General features: G+C 31.7%; 1 protein-coding gene across 1 annotated transcript in view; it reads right to left on the bottom strand.

Moving 5' to 3' along the window:
- The window catches only part of LOC108906334 (band 7 protein AGAP004871-like), a gene marked incomplete at its 3' end in the record, with an annotated part of 115,653 nt that overhangs the window by 23,257 nt on the left and 72,222 nt on the right, over positions 1–20,174 (bottom strand). The window contains exons 4-5 of the mRNA XM_018709565.1: positions 16,223–16,329; positions 3,964–4,036 (exon numbers count right to left, since the gene is read on the bottom strand). Of these exons, the coding sequence (XP_018565081.1) occupies positions 3,964–4,036; positions 16,223–16,329 (180 nt within the window). The remainder of the gene's footprint in view (positions 1–3,963; positions 4,037–16,222; positions 16,330–20,174) is intronic.

Raw genomic sequence — 20,174 nt, 5'->3', positions numbered from 1 at the left:
GACTTTGGTCTTCTTCGCCCTTTTTGAATCTGAAGCGAAGATTTACTTAGCTATAAAATAAATTTCACATCTGAAGCGTGCTGGCTTGCTGACAGACTGAAGGGATAAGGAACGGNATCGATTTTCAAAAAGTAAGAATCGATGTATAGAGAATTAAATGCCCTTTCTAATAACTCCCCACTTTACCTCCATTCCCATTTGAAAAAATTTAGGGGATAGCACCCCCACTTAGGGGGTTGAAGATTTTGGTATGCTTTTTGAGCCAAAAGTTGTCCCCCTCAGAAACAAATTTGACCTGTTTTTGGATTTTGCCGAAAAGTTCTTTACTACCCTGTAATGCCTTGCGGTATGTTTTTGATGGGCTACCCTGTATATGTATTTTGATGGGCTGAAACCAAATCCGTAGCCGGAATCACTCTATTACCTTATTATTACCAGTGTTTTTATACCGTGCCAAATAACTCTAAAGTCTTGAAAATTTCTTTCCAGAAATAGGTAGAACTTCAACCATTTGGTGACTGCAGAGATATGAGGGCATTCGTAGATATGAACTTCGTTTCCAGATAAGAAATGACGTTCCTTTTACTTCTTTCTCTTTTCTGTGATTTTGTCTCGTTTTCCCTTTTAATCATCCAACAGACCACATATTAATATCCCACGTTCCTTGGTAGACGCTCCATTTCCTTGATGTCTTGGTGAAACCGTCCACTTTGATCTTTACTATAGTCTCCAAGGTTCCCCAGAAGGGAGTCAAGATGAGAGTCTAGGAAATGCAATTTCAAGTTCATCAAGCAACCCAGTTGTTTGAAGTTTTCCAATTCCTCAACTAAATTCTGGTGATCCTTACTTTTCTGATTCCCCAAGAAATTCAGAGTGACTTTCTTGTAGCTTAACCACGCTGATCTTTCATTTTCATTCATTTTTGTAATAAATTTTCGTCTGTTAACACGGTAGATATGGATTTGAGGTTACCTTGACGGTAAACCATCACGCATTTCCGGAAACAGTCACCATCTTTATCCAACGCTTTAACGAACTATTTTACGAAACCAAGTTTGGTATGTAGAGGTGGAAGCAGAATATTTGAAGGATCAAGGGTTTTGCGGATAATGTTTTTCAACCCTGGATAGAAATCTTTTTAACCATACATTTCTGTTCATACTGACTCTTTCTCTCTACAATCCCATTGACATAAGAAACGAGGTGAAAGATGAAGTTGGATTTTGAAAAATAGAATTTTCCATATGTTCAACGCATCATAATACATACATAAGGACGCGTAGATCCAGTCCTTGGGTCTGTATTATTTATCTCATAGCATCTTTTAAATCGCTTGCTTCACTCCTATAAAGTCAGCAGTCAATTGATTTGTTTTTTTTTTTAGTGTGGAAAGCACAATTGTTTTTATCTCCCGTAACAATGTTGTTAAACAATTCCCGTCATCTAAATTTCCACCTGTATGTACTTCTCTTCAATAATCAAAAGGAAGTAATGCCGAAGGACTGACGAATCTAGTTTCCATAATATATTAAAAATATCTCAAGCTCGGCAGCATTTGTTGGCAATTGAGGAAATGTGGAATATTTCTAAAGCCGTTTAGGAAGAGAATATTTATTTACTTCTACTGAAACGTTACCAAAGGAAATATGTTTTATAGGGTTACTGCTCACCGTAAGCCTTAAAACTGATTATTTTGCGTTCCCTTTGTTACATATCTTCTCTGAATATTTTGTTTGTAGTAAAGTAGGATATAAAAAGTAATGCCCTGAAAGTTTTGTAGATAACGTGAACAGTTACAGCATTATGCCAGTCCACTTATAATATGCTCTTGGCTATGGCTTGCGGTTGTAAGTATTTGATATAAATATTACATTCAATATTTACATGCTGACGTCGTCATAAAATCAAAAGGAAAGCGGAAATTGCAGCACTGTATAAAAAAGTTTCCTTGTAGATACAGACTGAAAGGAATCACGCTGCCTATCAAAATAAACAAAAAATAAATGTAGCGTTTTTAACTTAAACTTCTGACCCTATTGTCTTTCAAATCTGAATTGGGATTTTTGTATCAATTACCTTGAACAGTTGAAGATGTATCAAAGTAAATACGAGAATTCAGTAAATAGATTTTATCCACAACATTATAATCGGACATCCACACATATGAACCGTCGAAAGAGATACTTTATCCACTAATGGAATAAAGTAACTTTATTTCACTAGTAGAATAATGAAAAATAATAAACCTATAATAAATAAAATTTAATTTATTTACTTATTAACATTAACATTTACATTTATAGAAATAGACATTTCGTTTTTTGTGATATCGCATTTAACTTCCTTTCCGTTAATAATCCTTTTAGCTTTGTTGCCATCATTTTCGGAACGCATAACATCTGCCGAAGTTTGTGAAGAATTTGCACAAGTTAAGGATGTCTCTTCTTGTAAGGAACAGCTATATTTTACTTGGATTTTCCTTGCAATATCAAGTATGTTAGACTCCTCAACATAACTTTCTGCTAAAGAGGAGCTCTTCCATCCACAATGGCGTTTGATGGTTGTAAGATCAGCACCTTTATTGGCCAATAAAGTTGTTGAAGTGCGCCTCATACAATGGAAGCAACTATTGAGGTACCTTCGCTAATGTGTTGATTGAACAGGCTGAGAAGTACATTTTTGATTGATGTATCTTAATAAGAATCTGTCTTGTGTTAGGCGAATTGGGCGCAGAGAAATATATTTTCTGCATATTTCAACAGGATTCACGCAAAATCCTTCTTCTATAATTGTAAATTTTCTTGAAATGCCAGTCTTGGTGTCAGGTATTGAAACAAGTAGATAATTGTCAACGTCCTGTACGTCACTAATTTTCGAATTTGTCAATTCGCAACATCGACAGGCACCAGAAGCCCCTAGTGCAACCTAAAATATTTCAAAATTCACTATGTTATTAACAATATGTAAAAGGTAAAGAGATATTACCTTAGTCATTAAATAATCTTTATGGGAAACCCCAGTCAAAAATTCTTCAATATGTCTTCTTTCCAATACTGCAGCTTTTTTTGCTTTGTATCCTCTCGATTCACTCTTCAAATAGGCAGTAAGCTTGTTATATTTTCCAATATCTATATTTTTGTGGACCTTTATAGTAGCCTTCAACATCAAATACTTCGACCATATAGATGGAATTACATATTTTTTCTTCAAATTTAAAAAATACGATAGCATGAATTTTTCATTTATTGTCATTGCTCTCCGTTTTTCCCTCCATTCGTTAAATTCGGCGAACACGTTTTCTTAATGTTTCGCTGGCAATAAATGGAAAATTGCTTCTTGAGCTTCTTCAAAAACAGCCACAGAAGCACAATTACTTTCTTGCATTTTTACCAAATTCAAATACAACTGTTTATTAAATTGATAATAAACAACGTACCATAGCAACTAGTAGGTATAACAAAACCTACCACGTTTCATTGAGTACTAGTAAGAAATATCAAGTCGTGCGAATATCTTTTTATTAAATTCCAATAATTCTGACTCCACAAATATGATTGTGATGTGATTATGGATAAAACGTTGTATTGCATTCCTGTTTTAATTGCCTTTTATCCACTTAAGAATATTAAACATTCTTGCCCTCGATAAAATGCTATTTTAAACACTTATACAATAAATAACTATAAAATACTATAGTGGTATTATGAATAGGTAATAACCCATTCCTACTAGTTTTCATTAGAGAAGTTGGGCCGCATAAAGCTTAGATGGAGCCACAAATTACAAAACACTGTCTAGTTCAGAATTTTAAGGTATCTACAGTTCTATACATTTTGAAATGAAACTATCTTAGGATTTACTGAGATCAAAATTTATAGCCTTCAAAGATAATACAGCGGGCGACGTGACCCGTTTCTATTATTTAACTCGGCACGTAAAAAGAAACTATAAAATATCCTTTACCTGGTCCTTTGGCCCCTCCGGACAAAAGACGACCCAAACGGAATATTACAGCACGCTCATATTCTTGAACCACCTGAAAGAATATTTATTATTAATACAAATTTAAAATTATATATTCCTACTGTACAAGGTATTCGGTAAGTATCTAGTAATCTTTCGGGAACGCATAGGGATAGTCAAATTAATAATCTACCCACTCTCCATAATTTCTTCCCTAATTTTGGATTCTAACTTTAAAATTACAATGTATATTTTGATAAAATTTTAGCGTTGTGTATTATAATTGTGTATTGATTATCCACATAATAACACAAACCTATTTCCGTAGAAATAAAAACAAATTAGTATTTTCCACAGGTTTTACACTTTTTTTCACTTACATGGATCAGATCAGAAGAAAATAACAGGGATCGACAAAAGCTTTTGCCATTTTGCACACTTTCTGGCCGATCTTAAAAAAAATCTAATTTTGTCTCCTTGAAGCGAGAACTGATGGTGAATTGATTTGAAACAAGCTATGCATATCAGATTTCTTCCACGACATAAATTTGCTTTCAGGGATTAACTGCCTCCGTGTGAGCAATCTTAGCCAGAATTTCTATTTATTTAAAAGACGAAATGCTGTTTTAGGCGCTACTTCTTAGGGGACTCAGCAGTATCACTGGAAGAGAATAAATCTAATAGGATTAAACGAATTTAATCGTTTTGTAGAAAATTCATTTTCGTGGCATTAATTTAAGATTCACTTCTGAATGAAACTCATCCATTATAATTTAATGTTTTAATAGCGGTAATAGAGAATAAACAACTAAGAAATTAAATATACTCGTAGACCTAATTACGTCTCGGAATTTCAAGGGAGACTGAATTAGTTCCCGGGAGTAGAAAATTATATAAAGATGTTATAGTCTCCCGTTTCTGAATATTTTGTAATTGGTTAACTTGGAAGTTAAATAGCATTATAAAAATTTTATATTTATTTGATCATATTTATTAAGGAGAAGGGAATGTACAGTGAAACACAATATATGTGAATCATTATAAAAATACGAGAATTGGAAATATTGTGCTATTCCATAACTTTTTCTATTCTGTTAATTTATAATGTTACAAAATTCCACAAAGTTTATTGATATACACTTATTGTTGATAAAGACGCATATATTTGCTTTTCATCATTAGTCAATAGTATCATAAAAATGTTTTTAAATAAAACTAATTACTTAACAAATACCTAATTGGAAATTAGGCATGAAGGATTCAAAAGAATATCTATAAAGTAGTCACTAATTTAAGGGAAAATTAAAAAATAAAGTATAAAAGCATAGATTTTCTTGATTAAATATAAAATTGATATTCCAAAAAAAAATTGGAATTTTATTTCAATTCTACACATAAAATTTCTTTTCGTTTTATTTTTCAGGTGAATTTTAAAATTTGGAAATTTGGGCAGTTTTAAAAGTTTAGATTTCGTAATTATTTGTCAATACTCGTACTTTATGCACTTCAAACTTCTATTGGCAGTAAAGTATAATTAATTCAGTCATTTTAATAAGTGGCAGAAATAATATTTCTAACGAAATATTGATAATTACTTTTAGTTTTACATTTTATATTATTTTCTTGAAAGAGATAATTACTCAAATATGACATTAAGAATAAATTATTTCCACCTAAATCGATTGGACTGTTTTATAGGGTCGTAGACGACTAACAATTATGGACCTCTCGTGACTGTTGCAATTTATAAAATCACTAAGTATAGTGCATATATGCAGGCATATACAAAAAATGTATGCAGTACCATTAAATATGTAGAGTGGTTTCAATCAATATTTCTATGAACAATTTTCTAATGTATGTTCCATAATTCATACATTCGTCAGTCAAATTTATATTTGTAGCACATAACGATACGACTCGACGAATAATATGAATAACTGGTGATGCTATCATAATATCTAATACAGGTCACTTTCTGCCAATTTTTGGCTTCTTTATAGGTCTCGAGCAAATAGTCATTGGTCACTAGATGTAGCTCTTAGCTACATCTTTCATTTGTGATTGAACTAACGTTTTTATCTTCTTGTCACCAAACTTAACATCTTATAAGCTGAGACTAAATCGTTATAGTTACAATAATATAGTTACTGAGGAATTTAATACTATTGTAGAACGTCAGATCCTGTGCCAAAATCCAAGCCATTTATAAATAATAAAAAAGTGGTCCCAAGTAAGATCCTTGAGGAACACCTGAGTTTGCTCAACATTCATCAGAAAAAGAAGACCAGGAATCCACAACATACTTTCGATCTTGAAGATATGTCACTATGTAATTATATTACACAGCCCCACAACAAAAATGTCATATGGTTTTGATTGAACTAGTATATCCTATAGTATTTTGACGCGCTTAATCCGAATCCACTGTCAGAATTGCACTAATACGTCACATTTTTTTCTAACCTCAAAAAAATTGGTCAGAAATAGCAAAAATAGACGAAGTATGAGAAAAAACAACAACAAAAATTATTTTTCACATTTCTTATCATAGCTATATGTAATTGGGCTCACTGAATCCAAATCCACCTTTAAAAGTCTTACAGCATACCTCATTTTTTGTAACCTTAAAAAAATCGGCCAAATATCGAGGTTTGCAAGAAATAATGATCCATGAAAAATTTGCTATGTAGGAGTTACAGATTAATACTACCCCGTGGGGGTTGAATTCTGAATTGCAAAATTCAACATGGCGGATCCAATATGGCGGACGAGATTTTCGAAAAATCAATAGATTATTCCCGAATTGAATCCTGAGGGGTTTAGAGGTTGCTGATCACGAATACAAACTCAGAATTGCAAATTCAACGTGGTGGATCGAATATCCTCATACACATAAGGATATAATGCAAATTTGAACAGAAAAAATATTCAAGATTTTGACTGCCTTCAATCATCAAATTTTATTTTAAAATTTAGGTAGGTACCTAATTAGTGCAATGAAAATTATTTATTTGAAAATATATTATTATTTATATTTGAAAATAGAAGAATTCTTTCTCATGGCAATTTTTTGCCCTCAATCGACTGGCATAATGAATTTTTATATGTAACTTTTCGTCTCTCCAGGGCCATCATCAGCTTAATTTTTTTTAAATACGACCCTGGAAATTTTATTACATTTTTGCACGCCTTCATGACCCCCAATTCTGTACTGCCTCAACCCGAACCAGATTCAGTCATTTTGTCTCAGAAAATTCATCTTCAATGTATTTGTTCCAAATATCAAGTATTCTAGTTATTTGAACTATTACACGTTACAATAAAACATTTATTAGTGTTTTAATCTCCATCACCTGCTCATACATAATATCGATAAATTGTTGCTTCACCTAACCTAACCTCAACTGTGAAAGAGCATGTCACATGTATTTGTATGAATATCCTGAAAAAAATGTGTTTTTTTTCAAATATTTCGAAAACTAATCATGTTAGCCTTGATTTTTTAGAGTATGATTATGCAACTTTGACCCCATTTAAGCTACTTCTCACCATTTCCGAGATTCCTGTAGTGAGGAATTTGTAACAGCCTATATTATTTGTTCGTAGTTATAATCGGCGAATTCGCCATAATATCGAAACCATTACACACGGCACGGCCCACAAAAAAGTGAAGTTCCAGAAGGCAAGACTATGGTATGTGTGTATGTTTTAGGGGTCGCTGAATCCGAATCCGAGGTCCATTTGACCCTGTCAGGTTTGCTAAATACACTGAAGTTCTAAACTCAAACTGCTTAAGTTAAGTATTAAAATTTGAGTAACAAATAGGATTAAAGAAAGAAAGCTAATTGTTTTGACGTGACAAAGTTTTAATATCTGTAGGCCTAATTAAGTAACTGTATCCGTTAATGCTTCATGTATATTAATTTACACAGTGAGTCTATGTCGATTGAGATTCTTGAGAAAAGTTTTTCAAGGTAAGAGGTTTTTTGGCCTTAGTGATCACATGAAATCAGTTTATCTCACTATTGTGGTATCAAGACTACTACTCACTTTTGTGGTATCGAACTATTGTGTGTAATCGGCTAACATGTTTATATCCCATCTGCCTTAGCATCTTGGTGAAATCTTTATGTTTTAAGGAACTAATTGAAACCTTTTTAGGAAATCGAGAAAGTCCAGACTGTAAAGAAACAGTGTTGAATTTGGTAGAAAAATTCAAAAACCTAGGCTGCTTAATGAATCTCAAATTACATTTTTTATATTCCGAAGTGGATTATTTCACAGAAAAATTGGGCGATTGTAGTGAGGAGTATATACCGTACATATATTAATTTTTAATTCAATTTAAAATTCAAAGCGAATTGTTACAGCATAAATTATGTCTCACTCCTGACAACGTATATTATTTTTTTTGTAGTTTTTATTTATTATTTATTTTAGTATATTGTTTTTAAGTTTGTGCATATATTTTCATCCGTAGATTTAAAAACGTCACTTTCATAGAGACTAAGCCATGAAAAACCATTAATTTTTACATTGTGTAGGTTTGAGTAGCATCATTCTTATGTTTTATAACATTTTTTAATATTATTGTCTTAATATGAGTGCGCTAAATTGCTTAGCGCTAGTGATCTCTATAATCTAATGACAATAATCACTAAGTCTTTAACAATATTTGAAAACAGAAAAAATTAAACAGATAAATACACAGTAATATTTACTAAATAGATGATGATTTATAAACAACTAGTAGTTATATTGTGTATTACTTGAATTATTATATTATAATTAGTTAATTTTCTGTTAAATATTTTGGGCCAGAAAAAAGACTACTCATATTATGATATTCTTACTCATTATAATTAAGTGTACGGTTAATTTAGTAACTTAAAGATGGTAATTTACTGCACAAGAATTACCAATTATCTGTGGGATCATCCAAAGTAATAATGAATTCTAACATTTTCCAAATATTTTGGATAAACAAAGTCAAAGGATATATATACGCCTTTATAAGATTGAACCCTACTTACATATTTATGTATTCCGCCATCAAAATGAAAATCAAGTTTAAAACGTTTAAGTCCGTTGCGCCTAAATTAACCGCGAAATTATTAAAATTTTTAGCCATCCTTGCGTGTAATTTCGCTATAGCATATTATCCAAATTTCTTAGAATTAAATTAGTTTTATGCCATACAAATTTATGACTTTCTTCTGTGTGATTATATATAAAATGGATTCGAATCCCGATTTTTCTGTCTATCGAAGAGGATTAATGATTATTGGAAATATAATTTGATACATAATGTATTAGTCGTTTAACAGCATAAAGCTTCGCTTTTACCAAATGACACAACGGAACGGATGGTCATGTTTCATATGATTTCTAGTACATATATTTATTTAATACCTATAAATTTCATGCAATACTAACATAAAATAGATTTTTTTTTTTATAATTATCGCTGACTTGTAACCGTTTAATAACCATGCATGGGTATAATAGTGTAGTAAATACGTATAATAATTAGTGCTCGACAGTTGGGTGCGTAAACAAGGCGGAGAAGTTGGGATCAGTATCGTCGGTTCCGGTGGCTAGCCTCTTTTCTAGGAGCCGAAACGTCGAGACTTAAACAGTAATCAAACATCAGTACTATTCAAATATTTATAGGGGTCACAAACTTTATTTTTTTAGTCAGTAGCCTTTCTTATGTGATTTTCTTCAATATGTTTCTACTGAACACTTTCAATTAAAGAAAAATGATTAACATTATGAAAAATTATGTTGAAAAAAGAAATTAACTTCATAAATGGCTTGCTCTGTGTGGTGCTATCGTAAGGCAACGAAATATGTTTAAACTGTTTTACTTAGAAATAAAAGTAAGAACATAGTTTTAGGAAATGTTCTTCAAAGAACTATTTATTTTCTTTCACTAAGACTTATTAAAGTTAGATTTTTCAATAGCAGCTATAATACAACATATTCTGAAGAGAAAGTTTATTAGCACCAAAATAATTGGCACCGTATTTGGGAAACTATAACTCGAATTTACAAACTCATGGCATACTAGTTATGCGAAGTAGACCCCTGTATTAAATTAAAGGATAAACACTAAGACTGACAAGAGTCCTTTACAAAGTCTTACCACGGTGGCTTTGTTCAGAATCGATCCGAAATTCTGTTATGGGAAATGAGAGAGGATAAGGACTTTAATTAATTAACCCCAATAGTAGTCTTATCGACCCCAAGGATTGTATAAACATAATTAGTTTTATATCGGAGTTTCTCAGGGTGAAACGCCTTATAACGCCTGAAAAAAGAGAATAAGATGCTTATGAAGGTAAACTTAATTAACATATTGTTAATTAGTGATTTTAACAGATTTATTAATAATTATCTATTATAGAATGTAGGCATCAAATTAAAATAATATTTGCATTAGATTTTATCGCTAGAAAGTACAAAGAGCAGTTTTACACAAAAACAGATCTTTTTTTCACAAGATTGTTGACTAGTTAACTTTAGAACTATACAGGGTGTCACAAATTAGTAAGTCAAACCTACCACAGATTTCTTGGGCGAAAATAATGCGATTTTCATTATATCATTTTGAATTTGGGCTTATCTCTTTTCCCAGTTACAGCGTGTTAGAATCAAGAAATTTAAAAACGATTTTTACTAATAGTACTGTTCATATTTTTGTCTTTTCTAATTTTTACTTGTGCCTACGGTTGAAAGGTTCCTGTCGGCTTTCGCCATTTTTACTTCGGGAATTACCCCTAATATATTTATTTGTTGCACTGTCCGATTGTCCTCCGTTAGAGGCGAGATAGATTCCTAGAAATGTGGGAAACGTTCTAATTTGTTTGCTTGCCTGCTTCCGCTGAGCCCTGTTGCACTTTTCTGGCGACATTTCGACACTCTGGTGTTCAATCAGTGTCTTTTAGCCTAGTATTGATTTTGGGTGCTTGTATAAGCCTTCTATGAGTACCTATTAATTTTGGGCAGCTTCCATGAGCCGAATCCCTTGGGATCTTCACCGCAAGATTGCATAATATCTAGGTGGATGGGGCGCTAGAACCGAGTTCTAGACCGAGAGCAATGTGCTCGTAAGAAAATTCGTGAAATTTTTTCAATTAAGTTTAGAATTATTATTATTGATCTTCAAAATGCAAAATGGCAATAATTTAAAACGTACTACATGTACTGGCAAGGTTCCGTCCCTAATTAATGAACGGAAGGCATCAAGGTCGACGTTCGATCACAGGCCTTGATGGGGTCCGCAAGAGACTTGTAGCGAAGTCCGCCTCAGGTTTGGACAATTGGCATCACAGAATTTCAACCATCTTTAAATTATCGCCGACTGATACCAACTATCGACTTGTAGATTTTCGGAAAACTTTTCAGTTTCCGAAATTCTAAACTGAGGCAATTTTTTTCTTGCAGCACGTCATCGGCGGCTGATCTTGTAACAGCATCGTCCTTTGACGATTTCGTTTGCTGCGTCTTTAATATCTGGGTGCGGCTGAAAGCTCTTTATAGACTTTCGGCGAAAATTTTGGAAAGTTAGTTAAAAATATTATTTTCTGCGCCGAGCCTTCTGCTTCTCATGGGAGGTAGTTTGGTTCCCCTTGGACTTGGGACCTACGTAAAATGGTTGAAAAGAAAAGTTCTGATTGGAAAGATGAGCGAAAATTTGAAATGATATAATGAAAATCGAAATACGACATTCCGATTTTTAGATAAAATAACACATTTTAGTGTTTGTAAATAAATAATCCCTGACTCGAATGATTGGTCAGTGGCGACGAAGCATTTGAAGAGTAACCACTAAAGATGGTGGCAATGAAGAACAGTGAAACATTTGGAGGCCTTGGATGCGACCACGTTTCACAGAAGAACCGAAATGAACATCAAGGCAGGAATAGACATTCTGACAACGGATTCATCCCCACCGAGCCTAGCCCAAGAACAAGGGCAAACTAAGATTGTTAGCTAGTAACCCGAAAAACGAACGTACTACCAACGTAAATATCAACACTGACCGTAAAAGCCTTAAAACCGTTAAGCGACCCTTTTTCATAACATCTATTCGATTTTCGTTGGGGCAAGATTTACGCGTAACAGAGTATAACTCTTGGAAAGTTTGATAAAATGATTGGCGTAGAAATTTTGTAGTTCGTTAGGTATCAGGATGTATACCCGTATGAAAAAGATTTCAGGATCTTTTGTAATTGTACCAAAAGTTATATTTCTAGAGAAAAAATTTAATAAATTTTTTGTCAAACGAGTAAATAGTTCTAAAAACCGTGAACTTTTGAAATCCCACATGCCTAGATCGTGTGGGTTTTCTCGTTACATCAATATCTTAACATTGTTTCCTTATAAAATACAGCGCCACAGGTACATACACATCATTTTTGTGTACAAAAAAAGGTCACATGTTCAATACATGGACATGACTGTGGCGTTTCTCAAACAGCCTGCTCATTGGAGTCACCTTTACTAAAATTGTGTTTGATCTGAAATTAAATTTCACTGTTCTTTTAAACGCGGTTATTTTGAATGACGATTGTCGATCCCACTCTCAATGGGCCTTTCACTGTTCCATTATTTAATTTTTCTTTACACCAACTGAGGCACTAATTGTTCCCTAATTCATTATTGCTAATTATATGGGTTCAAATACAAATATTAACCAAAAAAATGATTTTTCACACATTTTATTGTAGGAGGTTGTATAGATGTAAATTATTTATGAAAGGTACATAGAATAAAAACAAGGTGTCTATGTTTTGGGTCTATATAATAAATTAGCGTTCTCTAAATCAATTTCAGTAAATCGTACACATTCTGCAGTCTGTTAAGTAAATATAGATATGGTCCAAGAAATTTGATATGAACGCTTGAACTGGAAAAAGTATATAGCTGGAAAGTACATTCATCTGAAATAATCTGCGTGTATATCTCTTTATACCGCTGGATTCTAGAAATATTTTCTCGAATAATGTTATTTCTTCACAGCGACAGGATATCGGTTTCTCAGGATTATCCATGAGTAGGGATAGTAAGAAATACGTGACAAATCAAGTACAACATCGGTCACGTCGATACCTAATTTCCGACATCATTCTGAATTTCTGTCTTATTCAGCCAAATCTGTTATTGTTTGAAAATGCCATGCTCATAATACATCAAATAGCAGTAAGTACCTAGCATATACAGGGTGATTTCACTTTAAATACAGAAACTACAGGAATAGATTAGTTGACAAAAAATAAGTAGAGTTTGCTCTATAAACTTTTTTCCTGGGCGGCGTGGTATTTGAGATACAGGGTGCTCAAGTTTCCGAAAGAAATTATTTTTTTTTTAATATTATGCCGAACGATTTGAATGAAATTTATTACAGCGTATTCACTTAATTAGTTTTTTTTTACTTATTTTTTGGTAATGAATCTAGTCCTGCAGTTTCTGTATTTAAAGTGAAATCACCCTGTATATACAATCATAGAGACGTATAGCAATTACTAGATTCCGTAACTAAACCTACCTCTATATAAAATTATTTTGTTTAGACACTGAAAAGAATCCGCCAAAAATTTTCTATCCTAATGGAACCTTTTATCCCATGCAAGTGAAATTTGATATATTCAGTATCACTTTGGACACAATAACCGCAATGAATTTGTTGATTTAGCACGTGAGATAACTTTTTATGTTCTTAGCATAATTTATTACTGGCCATCAACAACGCTTTTCGAAGCAAATAGTATTTAATTGTCGTCAAAAATATGATATATTTCATAACAAAAGCAAAATTACGTTTTGTGAAACTGAGGAACTTAGAATTAAATATTCTTTTGTGCAAATTAATAGAAACGAATGATGTAAATCAATAAAAAAAATATTCGTATTCGCTTAAGGCTCCCCATTTTGCAAAATAAAAGTCTTTGTTTATACTAAACTAACATTGGATTTAAATTTAGTCAATTTTGTTTAAAATAATTCCATGTACGCGAAATATTTTACCACTTTGTATATTATTATGACGGGTCAAACGAGATTTCATGTTATTCTGGAGTCACCTGGACCATACTAGTACCATCGATTGACTTTTCCAGTTTTATCCAGAATAAACAAATCTCTAAACTCTGCCAGCTCAAGGTTTGGCAGAGATCAGAGCTTTCTCTGCATTACGTTAGGTAATGTAAGATATTGATTAGTAATCACCAGTAACACTACGCAAGTGAAAGCGACATTAATATAATATTAGTTCAATTCGAGTTAGCATTAGGTAGATTATTCTAGTTTCCTTTAGGAACAGTATGGCTTATATAGTAAAACTGATTTTGTCCACAAATAGTTGACTATGTAGTGGTTTTGCAATTTTACTTTATTGTGAAATCAAATTTTGTTGGTAACTTATACAGTGTGTTTCAGGATTGACTGGCTAAACTTAAAGTTTTAATTTGTGTTGTCAAAATAAGTAAAAGTCATATGCAGAATATTCTTCGCTTTTGGGAATGGGAGGGTTGAAATTGAAAGAATCGTATTTCCTGAAACGTCTCTGGCATTTGACATGGACTGGAGATGTTTTTAATTGTTTACATAATGTTAATTTTCTGTCAAATTTCAACATCATGTATCTCTAAATCGAAGCAGTTCTATATAAAGTTTTCTTCATTTTGAATGGAAATCTCAAGTTTGTACAATTATTTCTGATGCACTCTATATAATAAGAAAATGAATGTTGAAGTGAAATAGTTCGTAAAGTTGCAAATGGTCAAATGTCAAATTTGTAGTAACTATAAACAATTCCTCACATATAGTTAATTTTTGTTTAATGCCAATACATATACAGGGTGTGGCATGTATAACCTACAAAAATTAAACTACAGCTTCCTGATGATATTTGTAATAGAAAATTATACGAAAAAGTTATATCTTCGCGTTTTTTTTGTAAATTAAAATTCATTTATTCAACGAAAATGAAGCCCGAGCCTATGTTATTTATTAAAAACTTTGGAAATGTTTTTATGCGACCCGAGACGCAACTTTATAATTTAAGTCGGTATAATCTAATACTAGTAATACTAAAAGAAGGTTAGGTTACAATGTCAAAAAGTTTGTGCAGACAACTGATTTTGTATTTGTATTGAATTCATTATTCACTTAATTATTAAATATTAAACATTCCATCACTATTAAAAAGTGAAAGATTCCAGACAAATGTTTTTATTTTGTAATTCCACGATAGTGACAGTGTAATTTTTATAAAGAAGTAAAAAATAAGAATAGCGTGCCGATTACATTAAAAACGAGATTCTTATTTCTTCATTTGCTTAATTTTTTAGTTTGTGCACAAACTAGTTTTACAATGAACCGAGATGCATTTACTATTTCAGAACGTGTCGATATGGTGTTAGTGTATGGTGCAGCCGGAGAAAATGCGCTCGCTATTTTGATCCATAATTGAACTTTAATTTACAAAAAATAACGCAAAAATAGAACTTTTTCGTATAAGACTTTTCTATTACAAATATCGTTAGGAAGCTGTAGTTTAATTTTTATAGATTATACACGCCACACTCTGTATAGAGCAGGGCAATCAAGAAACAATTACTTAAATACCAAATTCGAAATTCGACATTTCATTCACATGCTCAATATTACATCTTTCATAGAAACGTACTAAAACGAACAAGTATCTGTGCATAAAGAAAAATCTATTTTAAATCACAGACCTAAAGTACATTTAATCCTTTAGCGTTCAGCTTCCTATAAAAAATTAAATTGCACCGATATTAAACTGAATTGCAGGCCAATTCAATAGCGTCAACGTCAGTTTGGCGATATTCTAAAATAATATCCTGAAAGCGTTTAATTAAAAGAGTATTATTACTCGGCCTTTGTATTTAATAAGTCCCGTTAATTTTCAATTTTGTTTTGTATTCGTTCCCTGTTATTAATGCTAGAGGCTTCAAAGAATATTACGAGGACTCTTCTCGTTATAAGTATTTAATAATAAAAGTCACTACAGATTAAATTATCTGAAGCGGAATGTTTTGATATTTTTATCTCTTGAAATCAGTGAAAATTAAAAAGTTTTAAAATATTAATAAATACACCGTGCGTTATAAGGAATCAGTAAACGCTATACAGGGTGTCCTGAATTGCATGAGCCAAATATTATCTGGAAATAAATAAAAAACAAAAAGGAAAATTCCTATCTAGATTTCTATAGTCAACTCACCTTAAAGCACACCATCAATGAAAAAGGCATTGTTAAAATTACGACAATCCATGACAGAACTGTCAATATTTTTCCACAGGTTCTGTTTTCTTCGACCACCGGTTCTGCTGTAAAGAATAAGAAACGCATTATCATATAAAATATTTATAATTTTCTTTAAATTAATATTGTTTAAATGTAGTTATATCTAAAATCTCAATTTTAGGAGTAATACTAATTCGATTAGCTATTTCTTTCCGGTTTATTTTTTTAATTTCATATATCCTATTTTCCTCTTTAATAATGTGAACATTATCAATAAGGCTTAAATGAAAACAAATTATGAAATTACATTCAATATTCTCTTGTATTTATATACTTATATTGCCTGTGTTCCTTTTTCCTTCTCATTCTTCCTTTAGAATTGAGTTTGCAAGAGGGTAATTTTAAGAGAAAATAATACTATGTACGCAATATATTTCTGAAAGATAAATAAAAGTACTTTTTTAAGTTCTACAAGTTACAGTTTAAAACATTTGAGTGAAGTTACGGTGTAATATATTTTTATAAAAATGTAACATACAGATGATATTTAACTGGACACTTGAAAATAGAAATATTTTATTCCGCTTATATACAGAATATCTCACAGGAAGAAATCTTAAATACAAACCTCCATTTCTTATTGCAGATTTCTAAAATCATCAACTTTCGTTCGTAAATAAATACGTAATATGATAGAAAAGTATTTTCCAAACATTCATAACATTTTCATTAAGAATTTCATGTAACACACTTTAGCGTTTCTTTAACAACTTCAATTTATAAAAACAACTTTTAAGGTATTTATAAACACAACTTTTTAAGTCAGAAGTCCCATTAAAATGATTATTTGCCAAAGAACTTCACTGAGCCGATAAAATGCTTTGTACATATTTTGTTTGATATTGCCGTGTTATGGAGAAAGGAAAAGCTGGTAATAATTTGTTCCATTACGTAAAAAATTTAATTTAAGTACGAAAACGCTACATTTGGGGAATTTTCTTATTACTTTGCATTAGCACAAACAGTATGAAAACTCGTCCCAAAAGTAAGCGACATAACCCACGTCACATTCCAGAAAAGGTCACAGAATTTTGATTAAGGGAAGGGGATTCATCTACATTATGACATTTACCTAGAGGTCTCTCAGTTAAATTAGAGCAAAAACACCGAAGTATTCTCTTAATCTGATATTTTGAAACCGAATTTATTCATTTAGTACATCATTTGAGAAATACAAGAAAATGTATCTTTCTCTGCAGTTATTTAGAAACTAATATCGAGTTCAAGGAGAATAATAGAAAACTAATACATATTAAATGTTACTGAAAAAATTATATATCAATTAAATAATAGATAACTCTCATATTTTTTGAAAAATGAGTATTATAATAGTAGATAGCTAATACGGAATACTATTGGACAATAGAACGTTAAAATATCAGAGAGAGTCAGACGTCAATTACGAATACGAAACTTTATTAAAAAAATGTTCGATAATAATAACAAAAGCAGCATAACAGCATTAGTGAAAGATAGAGTAGAGCAAATGTCCTCCTTCCATAATGTACTACTTTTTAAGCACCTAATAGAATTTTTTCAAAAGAAATTCAATATTATGATAACAGTTTGGCTTTTGAGAATAAGCCCTGGTTATATAGGTACACTATATAAGTGTTTAAACGTACGAAATATATTAGATGTGGTCCAATCACTAAAAAACTATTTGTATGTTTCTAATTAGAGCATTCATTTACGTAATATGTTACTACCTATAAGCATTTTCACGTATTTTTCAAAGCACCATGGATGTCTTAAATTATTACTTATTAACCACAGAAATAAAGTTTATATTTATTGTTAACTAGGGAACTATTTGGAGAAATTTGTAAAAGATTCTGAGGGCTATTTTGTCCTCACATGGGGATTCTTTGTATTTATGTGTTGGCATCACTGCATCTGTTGAACAGTTGATTAGAAAAAAACAAGAATTGCTGCACGTTGCGTATAGGCACACTTCGGACAGTAACATGTGCCACTTGTTGTTGATTTTCAACAGTACACACTTCTTCTTCTTCTTCTTCTTCTTCTTCTTCTTTTTCTTCTTCTTCTTCTTCTTCTCAATTGATGGCCTAACATTTAGATGTATTTGGCCAGGTTCACACCAGTACACACTTTTAGAAGCCCCTATTCGCGTTTTCCATATCTAACTACGCCATTTTTAAACTCACTCTCTTACTATTAACTAAGAAGCACAATTACGAATATTAAACTAAGGTCGCTATAAATAAATTGATTCTTTACAAATCTCTCAACAGAAAATGTTCGCTGTTCAATCGTGGAGGCAATAGTTTTTGACAACTACAGTATTTTAATACTTTGATAGTAATGTTTGGTTTACAATAAACAAACCTCCAAATTCTACAAATCGCGATTGATGCAGTATTCTGTGAAACATTAGGACATGGATTAAAAATGATAATAATCATCTTACTATTTCTATGTTGGCAACATGTTTAGGTTTTTTTTATTATGATTTTGTTAAAAAAAAGGTCATATATTGACACAGGGAACAAAGACATTTAGTTAAACAGAAGGCGGCACCAAATAAATTCATATATCACAAAATTTCTGTTAATTTATTCTTTTTAATATCAACAACTTTCCACGCAATTCTTAGTAAACATCTATTTTTACACATTAAAACTAAAAACTACATCAAAAGCTGAGACGCAGGTGTAAAAACAAACAGAAGAAAAAACGTTTGTCTCTTTGTTAATGTCAAGGGTTTTAGACTGTTGAACTAAAACGATATTAATAAATGAAACCTACAGACATTTTCCATTGAGATAAATATTAACGAGATTCTTACAAGGTTTTTCAATTAGGTACGTGGCGAGTGCAGTTTCATTTAATTTTTATTTTGGTTGTAATCTATTTATAGCGACTCTCCAATGTTCGATTTATATCTTTGAAACTCAAGAAAATGTCTTAAAACTTTGGTATTACTAGTTTTTTCCTAATAAAAAGGTAAAGAAAGTAAGAGGAGTAAAATGTTATCAATAACCTTGTACTGCTGACAAACACAGTTGTTTGTACCTGAATCAAGAGATGTATTTATAGCATTATTTGTTCAGAACTTTGGCCACCTCTTGCAGAATTTTAAGTGCGAAGAACACACATTCAGTTTTTTTCTTATAACTTATATTTTCGCTAACTTTAACATACCACTTTGAATAAATCAAAAAAGTAAAACTCTAGACTATAGGTTGAGCTACTTCTTCGTAAAGTGTTTTTAAATTCAATTTTGATACTCCAAATAGTCGGATACATTCTTTTATAGGAAAACATTCAAATATACTTGGTATTGAACAACATATGACTTCCCTCGAGAACTTTAGGAAAACTTTTACAATTAATTTGAAATGGCTTTTAAATAAAAGTACTTCTTTAATAATAAAAAGTATATGAAATACCTACTGCTAACAACTCAGCACTAGTTACCTGAGTACCCATTAGCAATATAGACTACAGGACCATCGGAAATTTTCAAGGGGTCATTTGATCCAGCATAAATTACTTATAAATCAATACTACCACATATAACAATGACTTTAGAAACTATGCCGTTGTTGGTACAGGTGAGTACACAGGTAATCTAAACCTGTCCACCAAGGGGGGTGGTTTTCGGCAAAACATTTTTGTACGGCATTTCTAAAGTATATAGGTTATACAAAAAAAATGAACCTCGACCTAATGCCGTACAAAAATAGCAATACCGGAAGCCAGGAAAATTTTTGATTTTCTGAAAATTTTGGCCCGGTTTTTAGTGGTTTACTACAGTATGACATTTATACTGCAAGTTTCGGATCGATACGTAGATAATTTTTTAGTGACGTCGTACGTATCTGCTGATACAGGGGTTAGAAAT

This window comes from Anoplophora glabripennis, unplaced genomic scaffold (genome assembly GCF_000390285.2).
Source record: "Anoplophora glabripennis isolate ALB-LARVAE unplaced genomic scaffold, Agla_2.0 scaffold139, whole genome shotgun sequence".
In the NCBI taxonomy this organism is placed as follows: Eukaryota; Metazoa; Arthropoda; class Insecta; order Coleoptera; family Cerambycidae; genus Anoplophora; species Anoplophora glabripennis.
Note: the sequence above shows the minus strand (reverse complement) of the source record. Positions and strands in the feature narration are given on the sequence as shown.